The sequence below is a fragment of the Apteryx mantelli genome, chromosome 3, assembly GCF_036417845.1.
Source record: "Apteryx mantelli isolate bAptMan1 chromosome 3, bAptMan1.hap1, whole genome shotgun sequence".
NCBI classification, from domain to species: Eukaryota; Metazoa; Chordata; class Aves; order Apterygiformes; family Apterygidae; genus Apteryx; species Apteryx mantelli.
In genome coordinates, this window is record NC_089980.1 from 42601731 (window position 1) to 42620791 (window position 19061).

The following is a 19061-nucleotide window of genomic DNA, read 5'->3' on the forward strand; positions in this document are numbered from 1 at the left end:
AATTTGACCAGATGAAAGCTATCCAGTTATTTGGTCAGAGTGTGAATGCCAGGTAAATCCTGCTAGGTTCTTCTTGCATATTTGTCACAGCTTTAATGGCTCACAATTGGATAGGTGATTTCAGTTACCTCATTTTTGAGCTATACCAAACTAAATTTATTTATTAAATCAACATTTAGGAATCTTTCTTTCTTTTTGTCATAGACACCAATGAATCAAGCCTCAACCCGATCTCACTGCATTTTCACTATTCACATCTCCAGCAAGGAACCTGGATCTGCAACCATCCGACGCTCCAAGTTACACTTAGTAGATCTTGCTGGATCAGAGCGTGTTGCAAAGACTGGAGTTGGAGGTCATTTGTTGACAGAAGCCAAATATATCAACTTATCATTACATTATTTGGAACAGGTAAAATTAAAATAGTGTGAAACATTTGTCCCTTCCCTATAGTCCGGTTGAACAATGTGCATTGCTTTGGAAATCTTGCTTCCAAAGTTCAGTTAGTCTTAGGACTGTGTATTTATCACAGTTTTTTTAAATGTTTGAGTTGATAGCTCCTCATTTGAAATAAAATATTTTTGAAACCTTCATATTTAAAAATAGTTTAACAATTAAAACAATAAGGTTACATTAGGTATACATGCTTGTGTTTCAGGAATGGGTTTCTTGTTTTGTTCGGAATACTAAAGATATTAACAAGTTTGCAACTCCATTTCTGCTTAAAATTTTCTTTGTAATATTCACCCCCTGTCCACACCTGCGGTTAGGTTGTATCCCTCAAGAGTCATTGAACTGAAGTTGGTTCAAGTAAGCAATGTAATATGGTAAAGTATTAGGCTCTTCTCTCATCTGCTCTTTCATTCGTCTACCAAAGAGAATGTGTGATCTCTTTGAGACAAGAATTACCTTCGCTAATGTATTTATTGAGCAACTGCCACAATTGTTGTTATTACAGTTGCATCTGTGAGTTCTATTGGTGTAAAAACAACCTCCACAACTCTGAGGAATGAAACTCCTCGTTCTAACAGTTCCTGTGTATTCTTTTTTTCTTTAGAGCCGTCTGGAGTTTCCAAAGGGAAAAAACTCCTGCCTGACACTTTCTTAGATCATCTTAAAAAACATTTTGGGAAAGCTGGAAATTCTTACTTGTGGGTTATATTTATTGAGTTGACAAAGTTCAGTATCTTGTTCTTGTTTTAACTTAAAAAAGAAGTAAAGGAAAGTGGTAAAATTAGCAGAACTAAGGAAGTGGGAAGATGCAGTCTCTCTGTGTTCGCTGGCCACACAGCTGTTGGAAAATAGACTCCCTGGTGAACTTCTTACCAGATTTTTCAATGTTGCTTTTTATTTTTCCTATTCGGCAAAAGCAAATGTTGAAAGGGCAGGTTCATCCTGACTAATCTCACTAAATATTTGCTAAACAGAAACTTTTAAAAAGAGTTAAGGTAGTGGTAAGATGTAAGCGTTGATGGAAACTACAAAAACATAACATTGCAGTAGAAATGTTTGGTTCACTTCTTTACATTGCTCAGGCTTCAACTGATACAAGTGAAGAGATTTTTTTTTTTTCCTTCGCTGATCTGATATAATCATTATCCTTTCAGGACTAGAAAAATACAGTGTTTCATCTTAGAATCTTAGTAATTTATGTGAATAGTGACAGCAGTGACAAGCATGATGGTGAAGGTTGTTCACACTCACTAGTATCTTCTTTTCTAGCATCTCTTCTTTTCTTGTCTTTCCACCAGGTTTATAGATAATGTCTATGTTCTGTAGCATTTCTTCCTTTCAGATGTTTCTTTTTGTCTTTTGGGGTTTTTTGGTATTGCTAAAAGAAATAATATGACCTTGCAGGAATCTCAAAATCTTGGAGTTGCAGGATTCTATGGTTTAAATTCAACCAGGTTGCACAATGTTTCCAACTTCAATTTATGTTTATTTATAAACACTTACTTCACATTATATTTACATCTCTCTGGCCTTCTGTAACCTTTTTGCTATAATGCTATAAAACTCCAAGCAAGAGTAAAAAAACACTTGGCAATTCAGTGAAATATATTTGTTGCTGCTGTACTAAGTTGGAATCATTGGAGTTTTTCAAGTGTGGTTTTCAGACCTCACACCTGTTAGAGAAATGAAGTTCTCTCTAAGTTTGAATATATAGTATTACTTTCATAGTCCAGTAAATGCAGTTCCTGTTGCCAGACGTTTGTTGATTTTGGAGTTCTGCTAGAGAATACAGTATTTTTTCCAAAAGCTTTATTAAAAACTTTTATATACTACAATAGTAAGGTACATATTGATCTATGAGGCTATCATTTGGTGGGAGAAATAGAAAAAAAATATGAAGAAAAATGCTTAATTGTGAAATTCAGATTTGTTCCTTTTAATTTTTACTCTACTGTATGTGTTATTTAGTAAAATTTACAGTTGAGGAAATCCTTCAAAATAGGAAATTTTGTGTTTGTATGTGTAAATTCTTTAAAATTATGATTAGAAAATAGAAACTGATTTTTCCACTTACTGGGAAGCATATTTTTCATTTTTTATGTGTTTTTTGTTAACAATAACAAATGTCTTTGTTTTCATTTAATATACAGTCAGAGGTAGTTAATCTGACCAAAGGGGAGACTTAAGGCACAGCAGATGGCAGTCAGTGATTTACTATTACACTGGATTCTTTCATAGCCCTATTTGTTTAAATTTGGCCTTGAAGTAAATGTTTGTATTTTAGTTATGGCCATGGTAAGTGATAAGGATAAGTGATTCAAAAATGGGCCTCTTCTGAGTCATAAATTGCTTATTATGTGTGCTCACGATCCTTCTTATTTACTGTATATATTTACCTATTTACAATACAGCATCACATGACCTTTTGTGAGGTCAAATTTAATAATCTCTGGAATGCATTTTAGGATACTCAGATTTGAAGTGGTGTAGAAGAAAAAAATAGTAGCATTTTGTCATGCAACTTTTAACTCCTGTTATAGAATAAATACAGTTGGGGGTAAGCATGTTGGATTCTGTTTGGGATTGTGTATCCTTAATAAAAAATATTTACTAAATAAAAGAGCAATGAAGACAGTAAGAAATATCTTGTGTTCAGAAGGAACTGGGCCATTCAATCCTGATTCTGCTGTGACTAATATTAAAGTGCAAGCATTCCCCAAAATAATTTATTTACATGTTCAACTGTTTAGTTATGATCCATTGATATTTTACTGCATGTATGAGAAAAAGCCCAGATTTGCTTTCATAGATGCTTGAGACCAGCATTAGCAGAATATGTTGTCCAAAAAATAAGAATGTTTGCAACTAATTACAAGATGCCAGCAGAAGAGGTGGAATATAGTGCTGTGAGGAGCAGAGCTTAAGCTGATAAACATTACTAGAGGTGGGATGGGAGAATGGATTGGCAGAAATTAGAAGAGCAGGGAGGTATGGGCAGGAATGTGAAAGGTGTGGGACACGGATCAAGGTCATTGACAGAGATCTTCTAACTGTGGATGGACAGGAGAAACAAAGGAAACCTCTGGCGTAGGAAGATGGCTTCAGAGCATGTGATGCACATAACTGCAGGGTGTGGATGTAGCCCTTAACTCTGTACCTACTAGAGACGCATCCCAAAATCCTTGTCTCTTATGCATGCCCTGACCACATTTCCTGGCTGCCTATTGGTGTGAGGTACTGGTGCAAATCTTTTCCTTGTACAACGGTTACTGCTTGCATAATGGATGTGGGCAGGGACTGGGCCACTTGGGCATGCTGCAGAGGGTATCATAACAACTTGCGACTCTCAGATCTTATTTTATTCTTAAAAACATTTCTGAATGTTTCAGTAAAGCTATTTGTGAATGATTGTACCTCTAGTACTTATTACCTGCTCTTTGCTGCTGTTATGTTTCATATAGGATACGGTTTTAAACTCCACAGGTGAAAATATCTCTGACTGCTTTCACGTTTAAAAGATTAAAGAGGTCTTAAAGTGGTTTCTTTCACCTGCTCCTCCTCCAGTAAAACTTTGTGGCTTAAATGATGGTGATTCAAACTGACATATTGCAGTCCTGGTTCAGCAATATTGTTAAGGCCTGTCAAAGTGAGACCTACCAGCACTAAAAAGGAAAACCTCTTACTTTTGATATCAAAAGAGTAGAAACACCCTCTTTTTTACGGTGTCAAAATGAGACAGTTTTTTTGTTACATTTGGCTGGACACTAGAAAATCCAGGTTCAAATCTTGCCCGTTCTGCAGGTGGTCCCTGTCACTCATTGAAAGAACATAATTGCCCTGTCCTTCAGATTTGCCCTCTTTCTATTCCAGATTCCTTAACTAGATTCTAAAGATTGATTTTGTGGTTTAGGTGAGGTTTTACCAAAGGGACTAAAGGGACTTTAGCCATCGTATCCTGTGTTACATGACTCACATGACAGTAGAGCCGCTCCTGCATTGTGAGAGTGGGTCACATAGCTTTTCACCACTAGTGTGGGTGGCTTCAAATTCTATCTGGGCTATAGACTTCCTGTGTGAACTTCTCTGTAACACAGTTCCCATTTTTAATGGAAATAACATTTCTTTCCTCTCATTCTTTTTCTATGTTGTCTATTCAGACTGTAGTCTCTGTATGGCAGACTGTGAGTGTACATACCAAGGTATAACCTATATTACGTAAGGTTTCTAGGCAATATGATAAATATATATATATATGTATATATTTAAAAAAATTTAACATACTTCCTTCTAACAAGTCGTAGAGATGTGAGATGTTAAAACCTTGCTCCAGAAATGTATTTTCAGATTGCTTTACAAGATAGTAATTTTCATGTTATGCATTTGTCCCTCTGAGGGCTGTTACTATAAAATTTATAATAAAAAGAAATTTTAACTTCCTGAAGACTATTAAGAAAAACTAACGCCAACAAAAATATTAACACTAGATTTTCTAAAATAACAATTTTCTTAAATGCAGCATAAACAAAATTTGCGTTGGTATGTAACACTTTTCAAGGAAAAAAACTTTTAACCATTTGGGATAGCTTACATAATTCATTTGGCTACAGTTTTTCAGTACAATACTTGGCCAGATAGCAGTTCAAATCTTTTGTATCACAACAGTTCATGAGGTAATCTAGCTTTTTATTTAATAATAATTAGGTCCCATGATGTAAACAGCTGAGAAGGGAAACTGAGAATGGTAGCTGTATCATTTCCTTTTTGGCCAAGGTGTATATATCTACACTGAATTAGCCTATTTCTTTCCAGCAGTACATGGTAACAGTGCACCATTTTATTTGTATATGTTCTTTTTAAGACATTATTTCTAGGAAATAGATGGATTGACCCCTCTAAGAACTGTGTGTTTTAAGAATGTGTCATTTTAAAAGCACACTTTAGCAAATGTTAAGGAAGTTTTTAGTTGAATACTATTCATATTTTACTTTCTTGTTATGCTAGAAAACATTCTAGGAAGATTTTCAATAACTTACTGTGTCTCAGGAAACTCTGTGGTTTTAAGTTTATCATGTGCTCACTTTTCATTTTGCTGAGAAGTTGTAAAGTTAGGGTATAATGAAATTAAATTTAGTCTTTCAGGCCTAGCTCCTACAAAGACATACAAGCATGCTCTAATTTAAGTGATAATCTCTTCAATAAAATCAGTGGGTTTGCAGGTAACTGTGTTTAGTTTTTGTTGTATCAGAAGTTTAGGTTGCTGAGCAGATCTTTTTTGTTCTCTCGCTGTGTTAACTGTTAACATATATGTAAATTTAAAAGCCTTTTTCCATTTTTATTATTATTTCAGGTAATAATTGCCCTGGCTGAGAAAAATCGGTCGCACATTCCCTACCGAAACTCTATGATGACCTCAGTGCTAAGAGACAGCCTGGGAGGAAACTGTATGACTACCATGATAGCAACGCTCTCTTTAGACAAAAGAAACATAGGTGTATGTTATTTCCATCTACTTTCAAGGAAAAATTTTCACAGAGTCTGCTCTTTTGACTTTTATTACAGTTTGCAGTTCAAATGTGTATGCTTTCATTCTTATCCTCACAAAAAACATTTTACCATTGTCTTCAGAAGATAAATCTGTCATGGTAACCACAGTAAGACGGAGACAAATTCTTCCTAATATTCTATACAAGAGATCTGTGTGTCACTGATTTCATATTTCAGATCCAACTTCTGCCAATTGATACAAGCATATATCATGTCTGACGATAATATCACAGTATTTTTGGCAGATTTTTCAGGATAGATATCAATATTCAACAAAGCAGAGTTTATTCAGGCTATAAATATCTTTTAGGAAATGTGCTGTTCTCTAAGTAATCTCAAGTGAGGGAGAAGTTGGGAAGGAACTTGCACCTAGTAGTGAACCAAGAAAATTTTAAAATTGAACCCTTTTCCTGATGAATAAAACTTTGAGTTATGGAAAAAACATTTCCAAGGAATTTTCCAAAGGACACGTTAGTAAGATCTATCAGTGTAATTCTGATCACACTGAAAGTCTTGAAAGAACTGTAAACCTCTGTGGAGCCAAGATTTCATCATTTGAGTATGGTAGAAAGTTTGAGAATTTGTGGTAGCGCGAGGGAGTTGGGTGGAATGATTAGGGTTTTTTGGACACTTTCCAGATATTTTTAACTCCCTTCACCAGGCTCCTGCCCTGGAATTCTACATATTGATGTTTTCTTCTCTTTGTTTACCAAAATATATGTTGCAATGTGCATATATAGAGCATTGCTCAAAGCAGTTTATAATCTAGTTATTTCCTGATTTTCTGTAACATCAAAATATTCTAGCATGAACAAACAAAAAAAACTATTTCAAAACCCAATGATTATTTTCTGAAATACAGTGGAAAGCACTGTACGTAAACTGTACTTCGTCTAATTGAAGACAATTTCCTCTTTAGAAGAGGACTTTGCTGTTAAATGACAGCAGATTGTTCAGACTTGTAAACACGTAGTTATGCAAGCAGGATGTCTGTTTACAACTGGGTAAGTCTGTTAATGCATTTTTTAGGCTGTGTGGGATAGTCACCCTTTTGTAAATCAATTCACCAGGTACATCTATCTTGCATTGCAGTCCAGGTTTCTATTTCTGAAATATTTAATCCTGGCAATTATCCAGAATAGGATTCTGACAGCTTTCATGTTCTTGCTTTAACATATACCATCTGCAGAACAGATCCGGTTCCTCAGTCCTCCCAAAAATAAACAGAAGTCCCTACACTGCCCCCCAAAATCCAGTATGCCTAAGTAATATTAGGACAGAAGTTAAACCAATTACTAAATATTGGGAAATGTTAGAATTGGGATCACCGTTTAATTTTAATTTTGAGCCCTGGGAGACATTATGTCATTGTTGTGGGTTTTTTTTCTTCATTGGATATGTGTTTCATTCACGAAGGACAAGACAGACTTGCCCTGGTTTGAATAGAAATTGTATAATAAAAGCAATGTCCTTAAGGACCAAGCTTTGTCTCTTGACAAAAATGAAAACAATAAAGCAGCGAATTCAGAATAAGAAAGGGCATTCTTATAATAGGACAAATAGACTGTTGTCCTAGATAATTACATTATATTGCAACTTCTGTCAAAGAGTTTGTATAAAGCTTATATCACTTATTTCGTGCTAGTTTGTGCTTGAAAGAAAATCTTGACTCTGAATTGAAGATATTGTAATTATTATAGCTGTAACTACAGTTGAATGGACTCCATTATCAGCAGAAGATATATAATGATAATCTGAAAAATTAGGTTTTTTATCATTCTACTGTGTAATTAAAATTCATTGATACTGTTGACTTTGGTTTCCCTTCTGTAATGTGTGGTCTTTCCACCTCCTTACAGCAAAGCAGTACTTAGAGGATTAATTCATTAATTTTTGTGAAGTCCTCAGGTACTGTTGCAATAAGCATGGTAGAAAGAATGATTAGGAAATTAGTAGTTGTCAGCTTTGATTAACATTGTAGTAGCATAGGGTAAATAGATCATAAACTCACACATTGAACATTGGTTAGCTATCCATTAAATTAATATATGCTTCACACTGAATAGTGCAAAGAGGTCTGATGGAAATATATATATGTATAATGTACATATAATTGTACTTAGTGAAAATATAGAACAACTAAGATTACATTAATTATAATTGCACAGGAACTGTACAGCAAATGTAAACAGAATCCAGCTAAGACTGTGTGCAGCTCTCTTAATCATAAGGCCTTCCTTTCCTTTCCTTGAGAACTCTTGTTTGGTTCACTGTATATCTTTTGCAATAAACAGCAACATATGCAACAGCATCATATAACTCTAATTCAGATCCCACCCTTCCAAGCACTGAGAGAGACAGTGGTCCTTTAGATAAAAGAGTATATGATCATTTATTTAAATTAGTATTCATGTGTTTGGGAAACTGAATGAAACTCCTTTAATTCGGAAACAGGATTCTGTAACAGTAATAATATTCTATGAATGTGGGGGGTTATGTGTAAATTTTTACATTTTAATAAAAGAGAAACTGGCACATCAGAGAAAACTTTACTGCATAGTTTATCAAACATTATTGGAACTTCTAAAACTACCATGTGATATTTTATTGTTTGAGCAATTGGTTTCTTTTATCCGTTAGGTAGGTAAGTTTTTCGGTGGAGTCTGGCATTTAAGCATTTGCTGACCTCAAAGGAGAGAATAGGACTTAGAGATCTTCCATTTCATTCCATGTCCTAGACGGATGTAGTAGTTGTACTAGGTGTATCTAGATGAACTGGTTGTCACAGACTGTCTTGCAGTCTTCTGGTTTTCTGGCTTCTTGATAGGACCCCCCCACACACTTCCTTCTTAGTTCAGCTCTCTGACAGTTTCTTATCTTATAATTCTCCTGTATGCTTCTAGCTCCAGGTCTCCCAACTTGTTTCTCTCACTTGTGACCTAGTCTCCCACTGTCCTTTCCTTCACTTCTTTGCCCGTCTTCTCTTACATGTGCTTCTCCATTTCCAGTTTCACCAAAAAACTGTTTTTAGTTGATTTCCTTTTTTCTCATCAGTCAAGCTTTTTTCCCTTCTGAGTAGTATGCCTTTCTTATCCTTTAGTGTTAGCTGGGAAATCATTCAAAGCATAGTAGATCAAGGGGCTGACTGGGTCAGTAAAGTAAGTGTTTTGATTTGAGAGTTTTATATGTCAGTTTCTTTAATATGCTAATCTATTATTCTTGAATATTGCTGCTTTGAAATATGAAATCTCGGATTGGTTCTGTAAAATACACAAAAAAGGAAACTTGTTTTGGTGACTTCATCAGAGCTCTGTTCCAGTTACCTGGTGCCAAGCTAACCGAAATTTTTTCTTTTTTTTTCTTTTTTTTTTCCTTCTAGGAATCTATATCAACCTGCAGATTTGCACAGCGAGTTGCTCTTATTAAGAATGAAGCAGTTCTTAATGAAGAGATTGACCCCAGACTGGTGAGAATTGTTTGGGGACTAAGGGAAAGGAAATGCTCGTTTTTTAGTTTTAGTAATCCAAAGCAGTCAAATCGATGTTAAAGATTTTATAATGAATCATCCTATTAAATGGATTTTAGATGCAAATTCCAGTCTTCTCAATAAAATAGCTTCTACTTTTATTTTATCTTCTGGGGATAATTACAGTTAAACTGATCTTTATAAAAACCCCTAAAGGCTTTCTCAGCCCCTAAGGCAGCTGAGACATTATGGTCTTTGTGTTGACAACATTATTGTCTCTATGTTGCTTCTTTAGGGTAGTAGTTTCTAAGTCATGGTCACAGATAATCGGATGTTCCTAAAGCTCTTAAAAATCTACCAATAGCACTAATCAACTGATGATGCTTTTTTATTATTCCTCTCCTTTATTTTGATATCATACATGTTACCTTGGATTAAAGACATTAATGAATGCATTAATTATTTTCCTGGTAGTGCTTTTCCATGTAATCAAATGCTAAAATTGTCATGGAAGTATTATGTGATAGGGAGAGGTGATCTGCTCTTGATCAATCGATGTCAAAGGGAATGGGTCAAGCTTTGAAGGAAAATGTATGTATTAAACGAGAATTACTGAGCTACAGTTCATAACATGTAATTTCTAGTGAATTTCAGCTTGAAGCTACTGGTAAGTCACTGCTATCATTTTGTCTCTTGTAGGTGTAATCCAGTTAGCTTTGATCATTACCTTGGACAATGCTAGCAATGTAGCTCCTGAGCATGGAGGGCTGTACAGTTTAGCCATCCCAGTATTTTCTCATTTCAGGATTCTGACAGTCAGTTGCAAGCTTTTGGCTGCTGTGGTGCACTGTTAGGGGTTAGTCTGTCACAGTGTTTTGCTGTCAACTATAGCTTCTGAGCCAGTTTTGTCCTTAGCATTGCAGAAAATGAGTGGAAGCAGCTTATTAACAGTATCTTGTTTCTAGGTGAGACAGCACCTGAGTTTCTACAGGATACCAGTCAGATTGTTTTGCTGCCCGTGCTTCTCTAAATAAATGCCTTATGTTACTCTAAAACAGACATTATTTAAAACTGATAGTACTTTATCAACATAATTATAAATTTGAAGTTTACCTTTGCAATTCTAAAGAATATAAAATCTGAATGAACTATTCTAATTTCAGTGAACCTATGTGCTTTTATTATATACTAATCTCATCATTACTCTTTTTAATGGGCAAAATTTTTACTCTATTTCTAGTTTTCTCATGACTAATTTGTCATCATAAGTTTTATGTATTTTGTTCTGATATGACTTTCTGAACTGGCTAGGAAATGTATTCCCCTTAAATGCTGGACCTCAGAAAGGAAAAATTAGATTAAAAGCATAAGAAGCATTTGATTTCTTAAAATTGGCAGATTAGATGATTGATTGTTTCCTTTATTGTTATTTAATACTAATTAACACATTTCAGCAACTGTTAATGATTATGCCTTTATTTTCTCTTGTTCTGAAAGTTCAGAGGGAATAAGAGAGTCTCGTCAGGTTTTTTGCTGTTTTTTCACTTTGCTTTCCAAACAATTTCTGACAGTAACAGAGTCACAAATAAAAAAAAAAAAAAAAAAGAGAAGACTGCACAACTTCTGTCTTTCTATCTTTCTGTGCTTCTTTTCCTTCCTTTGTAGACTCTGTAGTAGTAAATCATGCAAAACATTCCTTCTGTGGCCACAGAAGCCTTTGATTGAGGTGGAACACATGCAGGCTCCTGAACATTTACTACATCCTGTGGAGCACGGATCTGGTATGTCTCGCTCTGCAGGATCATTTAGCAAGTAAAACAGAAGTGGGCTAGGGAGGGTTAGAAATCCATTCCCACTTTTGGAGAAGTGACGGGGAGCACAGTTACCTGGGCTTTATATGGCTCGGTGGTCATTGTGGAATTTGTTGCCCATCTTTCCTACCTAAAATACATTCCCAGGGTGCAATTATTCAGTTAACTGCTGGACTTATGATTTTTTTCTTAAAATCAAATACCATTTATTTGCACAATTCACCATCTGCAAGTTGAATACATGCTTTATAAAGGGAGTGTGCAATACCTTTTGACAGATCTGAGATGACTTTGACTGCTCTATGAACTTTATTCTTCATAATGGAGACTTCTTCACTGTGTATCTTCACTAAAAAGATGAACATGTATTCATTCTACTTTTTAAGCAACTCAGCTTTGAACCTCTCTCACTCATGACCAGAAGGATTTGATTTAAACTGAAAACCAAGCTGTTGACCCTGAATTAAATTGAATCTCTTCTGGCATTCATTTAAAAATATATATTACAACATTATGTTTCTGCAGATCTTTGTTTGCCTTTATATTACTTGAAAATTAGCACTTTATCCTTATGAAAATGGCGTTTCCATTGTTGTCAGATTAAGGTTAATTATTCTAATAAATTTGAACTTTGAACAAAGGTGATATATCGGTCCTGCTTTTTTATATTCCAGCCCCAATTTGTATTTTATTGACTCAGGATGTGGAAAAGACTACATCAGAGTTTAGCACCAGAGTAAGGCATCCTAAAATCAGGTTAAAATGCTTACCCTGCAATATTCTTGAAGCACTCTTGCAATGTCTGTAATTAGCATCTAATAGATTCTTAGATAAAACATTTTTGAACTACTGTAATTTTTCATGCTTTATGGTAGCAAATATATTACCAGTAAGTTTAGAGTAAAAAAAAAAAAAAAATCTTGAAGTATGTTTAGAATGTTTTTACTTTTTAAAGTAAAAATAGCCATTCAAAGTTTAGGAATTCATTGTTAAAATTAACAATTAAAAGAAATCCAAATGTTTGAAGGAATTTTAATGTCCAGTGAAGATGCATCAACAGACTCAACGATCGTAATTCTAGAAGGTGCATACAATCAAGTAGGATTCATTTTTCCCTGAAAACATGCTTCTCTTGGAGTGGTCATTTGCACATGGATTCAGTGTATTCACACTCATCTAAAAATAACATTGGACTTTCGATGTGTTTGAGCTATCATAAGGTGATACATCATTAAAATAATCAGTCTTGAAGTAACTAAGTACTTGCTCGTTCATGTTTTAGACTTAGGGACTTGCATATTGTCCTTGCTTCAGAGAATTTGACCATAGGAGCGTAATAAATTGTAAAATATATTTTTATATAAACTTTTTTCAGAAAGTACAAGCTCCAGTAATGAGCAATTAAAATTAAGAAATCCAGTATAGTTCTCCAAGTCACTTTCTCAATCATTACTAATTGTTAATGTCATTTAATTCTCTTTATTTTTGTTTATAGCATTCATTTGTTAGCAAATGATACATCTAATAATTATAGTATGCTGTAATTCTATACGGAGGTAGGTTGTTAGATGTAAAAAAAAAGTTAAGATTAAAATAATAAGATACTGTTTTGGAATTTATCTTTCTAAAGGAAAAAAGAATAATTCACTTCTGGGCTGTAGTTGTTTTTCTTCTTCTGTCAAAGACATCAGTTCTGTTTTAAATGTGTTTTCATCACTATTAAGCAAAACTAATGAGTCTCAAAGCTCTTTTACTCACATGGCAAATTACTTTTCTCTTTTGCAAATAATCTTTTGAACTCTTTCTGTATAGCGATGTCTTCTAACACACAGAGTTTACTGAATTTGGAAGACTTTTTTTGTAAATGGAAAAGGGGAAAAATGCTTTGTGTATTTAAGGCGTTAGGACAGTTTTAAAAAATGAGATACTGTTTAAAAAAAGAAAAAAAGAAAAACATAAAGTGTACTATTTTCCTGAACTCAGCCTTCTAATGCAAAAATTGTAACCTAGCTATTGCATATGATGCTTGCTTTATTGCTATGCTGTTTTTAGATGATTGCTCAACTGAAGAAGGAGATCCAGGAGTTGAAGGATGAGCTGGCACTAGTGACTGGTGAGCAAAGAACAGCAGAGCTCTCACAAGAAGAGCTACTTCGGTAATGCCTTAATTGCTTTCGTTTTCTTCTTTCATAATGAACATTTTCTCAGCTTCTTTGGTGGCATAAACATTTAAATTCATCTCAGAGTTTTAAAATTCTCAGAGATAATAAAGTGAAGTTAGGTGCCAGGTTAGAATGGCAGTTTTCCATGAAAAGCTGTATGAGGCTGCTGGCTGTGTTTTTGTAGCCTCAGCTTTGAGGAAGTGAAATGAAGTAAGTGTTAAGGATGGGAATGCCTGTCAGATGCCATGCAAGAAGTGTTATATAATAGCGTAGAATAAAAAATCAAAATTTCTCAATAGTGGATATAAGATCTGAGAAAAACTAATAAATATTCTTTGTGCTGAGAAGTTTCTTGCTGCAGTGCTAGTTTGATATAAGCCAAAAAAAAAAAAAAGCTTGTATTTCTAATACACAAAAAATCAATGTCTTAAAAGCCAAATCTTCAAAATTTTAACAGAGCATACTAGTGAAAATGAGTGATTAGTTCATACAAGTGTTTTAAGAGCTTACAGTTTTTCAGTAACAGATCAGTACAGCATATAAGAACATGCTGTGTATAATGTAGAAATATTTACTAAGTCTAAAAGTTCACCATAACTAAATTCAATTCCCAATTTTGAAAAATTATTGATTCTGTAGGATGGACCTATTTAATGTCTTTGCCTCATCCATATAAAAAAGTATGAACTTACTTGAGGTTTTGGTTGGTTGGTAAATTAATGGTTACTAATTTGAAGCTGTTTACTGTCTGATCTTAATTTCCCCTAGAAATGATTCAGAAGAATACTACTAGTGCTAAGCATCTCCCCTGCCATGTAGGCGATCCTGGAGAAATGGGACATGCTGCTACCTTTAATCTTGAGTTTCTTATGTAGAGAGTGGTTGTTCTTCAGTCTTATTTCTTGTTGTTTTGTTTGTTTTTTAAATTCAGAAACTAAACGATGTCTACATCAAGGATGAGGAACTAGATAGCCTTATGTAAATGTTTATTTTACAATGTTAATCTGAGTCATTTTCAATAGAGGCAGCTGCCAGTATAACCTGCCAACTGGAAATGTCCACCCAGTTCCTACTGGATATACTATCATTCTGCCCCAAAGTATGTGAGTTTTCCTTCCCTACATCAAATGCGCCAAGAACTTTACAGGGCAACACTGGATGTGAGAAAATAAAGGCATAGAAAGAAAATGTAAAAAACAATAAAAATAACTTTCTTTTTCTTTATAAGAGAAATTAAATGCCCTTATTGGCTAATTTCTGTTTGCCATGACAAAACTAGTCCTTCAGAAGAAGAGAGTGACTCTCACTGACTTTATTATGATGTACTTAAATAGTCTGTACATTAATTTAAACATTTTCTTTCCTAACTCCATTATAAACATCTATCACATAAATTTTCCCCTTTAGTCTTGCTTGCTGTTTGGTTCTGTAGGGAAATCAAGTTTTGGGAAATCATTAGGATATTTTTAGGCCATGGCCATAACTCTCACTTCCTGAGATTTTCTACTGGCTTTTTGCCACAAAACTGGCAGTCTTATAGGTGGAAATGGATTTACAGTAGATGAAAGTTTTTAATATAAGTGTGCAAAGGAAACTAAGAATGTAAAGTACTGGATACAGTTGCACTATAGCATACATACATCTGGGAAGCCTTGTTTTAGAAATATGTAAATAAAAAGTTCATCAGTTGTGTATTTTTTTTAATCTGTATAGCACAATAAATAGTCCATTATTTTATCAGAAAAAGGTTGGTTCTGAAATCATAGCAAGGAATTTTGCTTCCTAGTCCTCCAGAAAGAAGCAGGGAGGAGACTTTCTGCCTTTAATAAGTTTCTACCTGTAGTAAAACACAGAAGGAAAAACTGCTTACAGAGACCTCAGTTATATTAGGACAACATAATATTTTTACTTTTTTTAATTTATTTTTTACTTATGTGTCCTCAGGCTCTTGTAGCATGCATGTTCATTGTTTTAAAGATATGTTTTTGCTTGGAACAAATACTCTAATTAAGATATGGAGCCAAACTTAAATACTAGTGATTGAGATACAAGGCATTTCCTGAGGACCAATAGTCAACAAGAAGGACCTGAAACATTTACCCTCAGCAGTCATATAGTATAGCATTTCAAATAGTGACTTTGTTCAAAGATCCTTATTTTTATTGTAGACTTAAAATGGAAAACATAATTGGTTATACAGAATTTTTTATGGATGGCATAGTCTCAAACAGTGCACAAAATATTGTAAGAGAATTTCTGTCATATTCGTGAGCCAGTCAGATCCACTTATTAACATTATATGCTGAATGGAATGTTGAAAGATGAGTCAGTCTTTTCTTTAAACGATTCCAGTGGGGGGAAATATCAAATGTCAGGCTCTCTTTATTATCACAGAATCGCTGAGGTTGGAAGGGACCTCTGGAGATCATCTAGTCCAACCCCCCTGCTCAAGCAGGGTCACCTAGAGCACATTGCACAGGATTGCATCCAGGCTTGTTTTGAATATCTCCAGAGAAGGAGACTCCACCACCTCTCTGGGCAACCTGTTCCAGTGCTCTGTCACCCTCACAGTGAAAAAGTATTTCCTCATGTTCAGATGGAATTGTCTGTGTTTCAGTTTGTGCCCGTTGCCTCGCGTCCTGTCGCTCGGCACCGCTGAAAAGAGTCTGGCTCCATCCTCTTGACACCCTCCCTTCAGATACTTGCACACATTGATAAGATCTCCTCTCAGCCTTCTCTTCTCCAGGCTAAACAGGCCAAGCTCTCTCAGCCTTTCCTCATAAGAGAGATGCTCCAGTCCCCTAATCATCTTTGTGGCCCTTCGCTGCACTTGCTCCGGTAGTGCCACATCCCTCTTGTACTGGGGAGCCCAGAACTGGACGCAGTACTCCAGATGGGGCCTCACCAGGGCTGAGTAGAGGGGGAGAATCACCTCCCTCGACCTGCTGGCAACACTCTTCCTGATGCACCCCAGGACACCATTGGCCTTCTTGGCCACAAGGGCACATTGCTGCCTCATACTTAACTTGGTGTCCACCAGCACTCCCAGGTCCTTCTCCGCAGAGCTGCTTTCCAGCAGGTCAGCCCCCAACCTGTACTGGTGCATGGGGTTATTCCTCCCCAGGTGCAGGACCCTGCACTTGCCTTTGTTGAACTTCAGGAGGTTCCTCTCCACCCACCTCTCCAGCCTGTCCAGGTCTCTCTGAATGGCAGCACAGCCATTATAAGTTTTACATTTGTGTGTTTTTGCACACAGAAGGTTAACAGCTCAACCACTATGAATATAAAAAGCCACTACTTTAAAGAAAATATCTTTCTGTGCTTTTGAAAATGTACACATTTTGAACTTGATTTCATATGTAGACAATATTTATATGAGCATATTGGTTTTGGTAGGTTTGAACCTCCTGTCGTGATCATTTTTGAGCTTTTAAGTATATGAACATCAGCAGATAGCATCTAAATGCTCTGTCTCCATTTAGAAACTACCAATGCATAACATAGCAAATCTTTATGATAGTTCTGTTTATTGAGACTGACTGTCTGAGTTTGGGGCTCCCTGTTATCTGGAGAGTTTGCACAAATTAAAAAATAAATATACAAGTGAGCAGTCCAAACATAAGCATTGACTTGGATGAGGGCTGATAAAAGCAAGATTTACTCTTACTGAAACATGTCTGTGTTGTGGTTTGCATCTAGTTATTATATAATGAAACCTAAATAATATTACTTGTTAGGAAACATATGGAGCAGATTGTTATGACACAGAGTGGAAGAAAAGAGGCATGGTACATGTGATAATGCAGCATAGTGTGTTGCCATTTATTTGGAGGCACCACACAATAATGGCTTTTAGGAGAATAATAAGTACTGTAGGGGATTCCTGACAGAATAATACTTTTTTTTGATTGATGTTTTTTAATATATGTAGAGAGGAAATTATAACTAGGATCATTATAGATTTCAAATACTATGCTCTGCTCACTTGCAGAGTATTCCAAAGGAAGTCAGTGGGCTACTCACTGAAGTTAACATTGTTAGATTTTTAAAGCTAGTATGTGAATATACTGTAGCTGGTTCTTCATTTGTCTTTTTTTCCTCACTTGAAGAAGGTTTTTTTTTTTTTTTTAGTTAACAGAAGAAAAAACATCTGTCAAATAGGCTTTCCTAATAACCACTATGCTGCCACACTGTCGTTCAGTAAATTTACAACAAAATGAAAAACAAATGCTCCTGACTTTGCTTCTGAATACTAAATTACAATGCAACACAGTCTGTCCTGAGAATAAAGCTACAGCTGTCTCTGGAATTCTTAATTCAAAATTCTATTTTAAATAGTTAGCATTTACATTACTATATAATATTTTTAGTTTTATTATTTTATTCTCATAAATGTTAAACATCTATGAATTCTGCTGCTCTCATTTTGTTTATTTAAAAGCACACGTAAAATGTTCAGCTAGACTACATAAGTGGTTCAGAATGGAGTTCATAAAATGCTTCCAAAATCTGAATTGCTTGCTTTGGATCTCCGCATCTACTTTCTCAATAGTAATGGGCTGTTCTCTAAATATTTCTTTGAGCTAGAGAATTAGTTCCTTGTTTAGGGAAAAAAAAAAATTGGAACACTTTGCCCTTTTGAAAAAAATACATAAAATGGCATCATGCATCCCAAATAGAAGGAAACTGTAAACTCACAGACTTCTGTATTATACTTTTAGAATAGGATTAAATTGCATTCAAATGTATTTTTTTTTTCTTTGGTGAGAAGCATGCCAAAAATAAATGGGAGAGGCCTTTTTGTTTGAATCATTTGGGATTTTTTGTTGCTGTTGTTGTTGTTGTAAATGAGCTCAATAGCAATTTACAATATGTGCCCAGAAAGTCAGGACTTCAAATCAAAATCTTGTGTTCCAGAGCACCCACGCTTCCAGAACCTTTGCCAGTTGGAATTCTCTAATAACAGGACCGGAAGTACTGGCTTAGCACTTTAATTTATTAATAACTTTACCTTATTTCTTTCAGATACATATGTTATTACAGCTCCTCTGTTTTTTACTTCAACAATCATATATTGTTCATCTTATCCTAGTGCTGGATTTCTCATTACTTCTTTCTGTCTTTCATTTTTCTGTTTCAACATTGTGACATCTGTATGCTATCATGGTATTAACAATATTGCACTGTTGTACAATATAGAGCTTTAACAGTTACTCATACTTAAGCTGTTTAACAAATGGTTCATTTACAAAGCGGAGCAAATGTTCCTATTTGTTTATGTCAATGTTCAATTTCAGTTGCAAGGTGGAAGAAGTAGAAGCGTATTACCTTGCCTTATGTCAACACAGCTACACAGAGGATTTGTGCAGAAGTTAGGAGACTAAATGAGACTGAGAACCAATACTGGGTAGCATGATATTGAAGGAGAGAAGCTATATTAACCGTAGAGTAGTTTTAAAACATCTCACATTAACACTTAGCTTAGGTGCCTGAATTAGAAGCATATTAAATCAATGTATTTCTCCAAAGGGCATTTTTTCCCTTAAGTGATAGAAAATCTTTAGCAACTGCACAGGAAGTTCAGATTCCTAATTCAGGTACCTAAATTGGATGTTTAAAGTAAGA

The 19061-nt window shown here is 35.0% G+C and overlaps 1 protein-coding gene across 1 annotated transcript in view; it reads left to right on the forward strand.

Moving 5' to 3' along the window:
* The window catches only part of KIF6 (kinesin family member 6), a 182345-nt gene that overhangs the window by 46842 nt on the left and 116442 nt on the right, over nucleotides 1-19061 (forward strand). The window contains exons 7-10 of the mRNA XM_067293186.1: nucleotides 205-411; nucleotides 5801-5944; nucleotides 9377-9463; nucleotides 13327-13430. Of these exons, the coding sequence (XP_067149287.1) occupies nucleotides 205-411; nucleotides 5801-5944; nucleotides 9377-9463; nucleotides 13327-13430 (542 nt within the window). The remainder of the gene's footprint in view (nucleotides 1-204; nucleotides 412-5800; nucleotides 5945-9376; nucleotides 9464-13326; nucleotides 13431-19061) is intronic.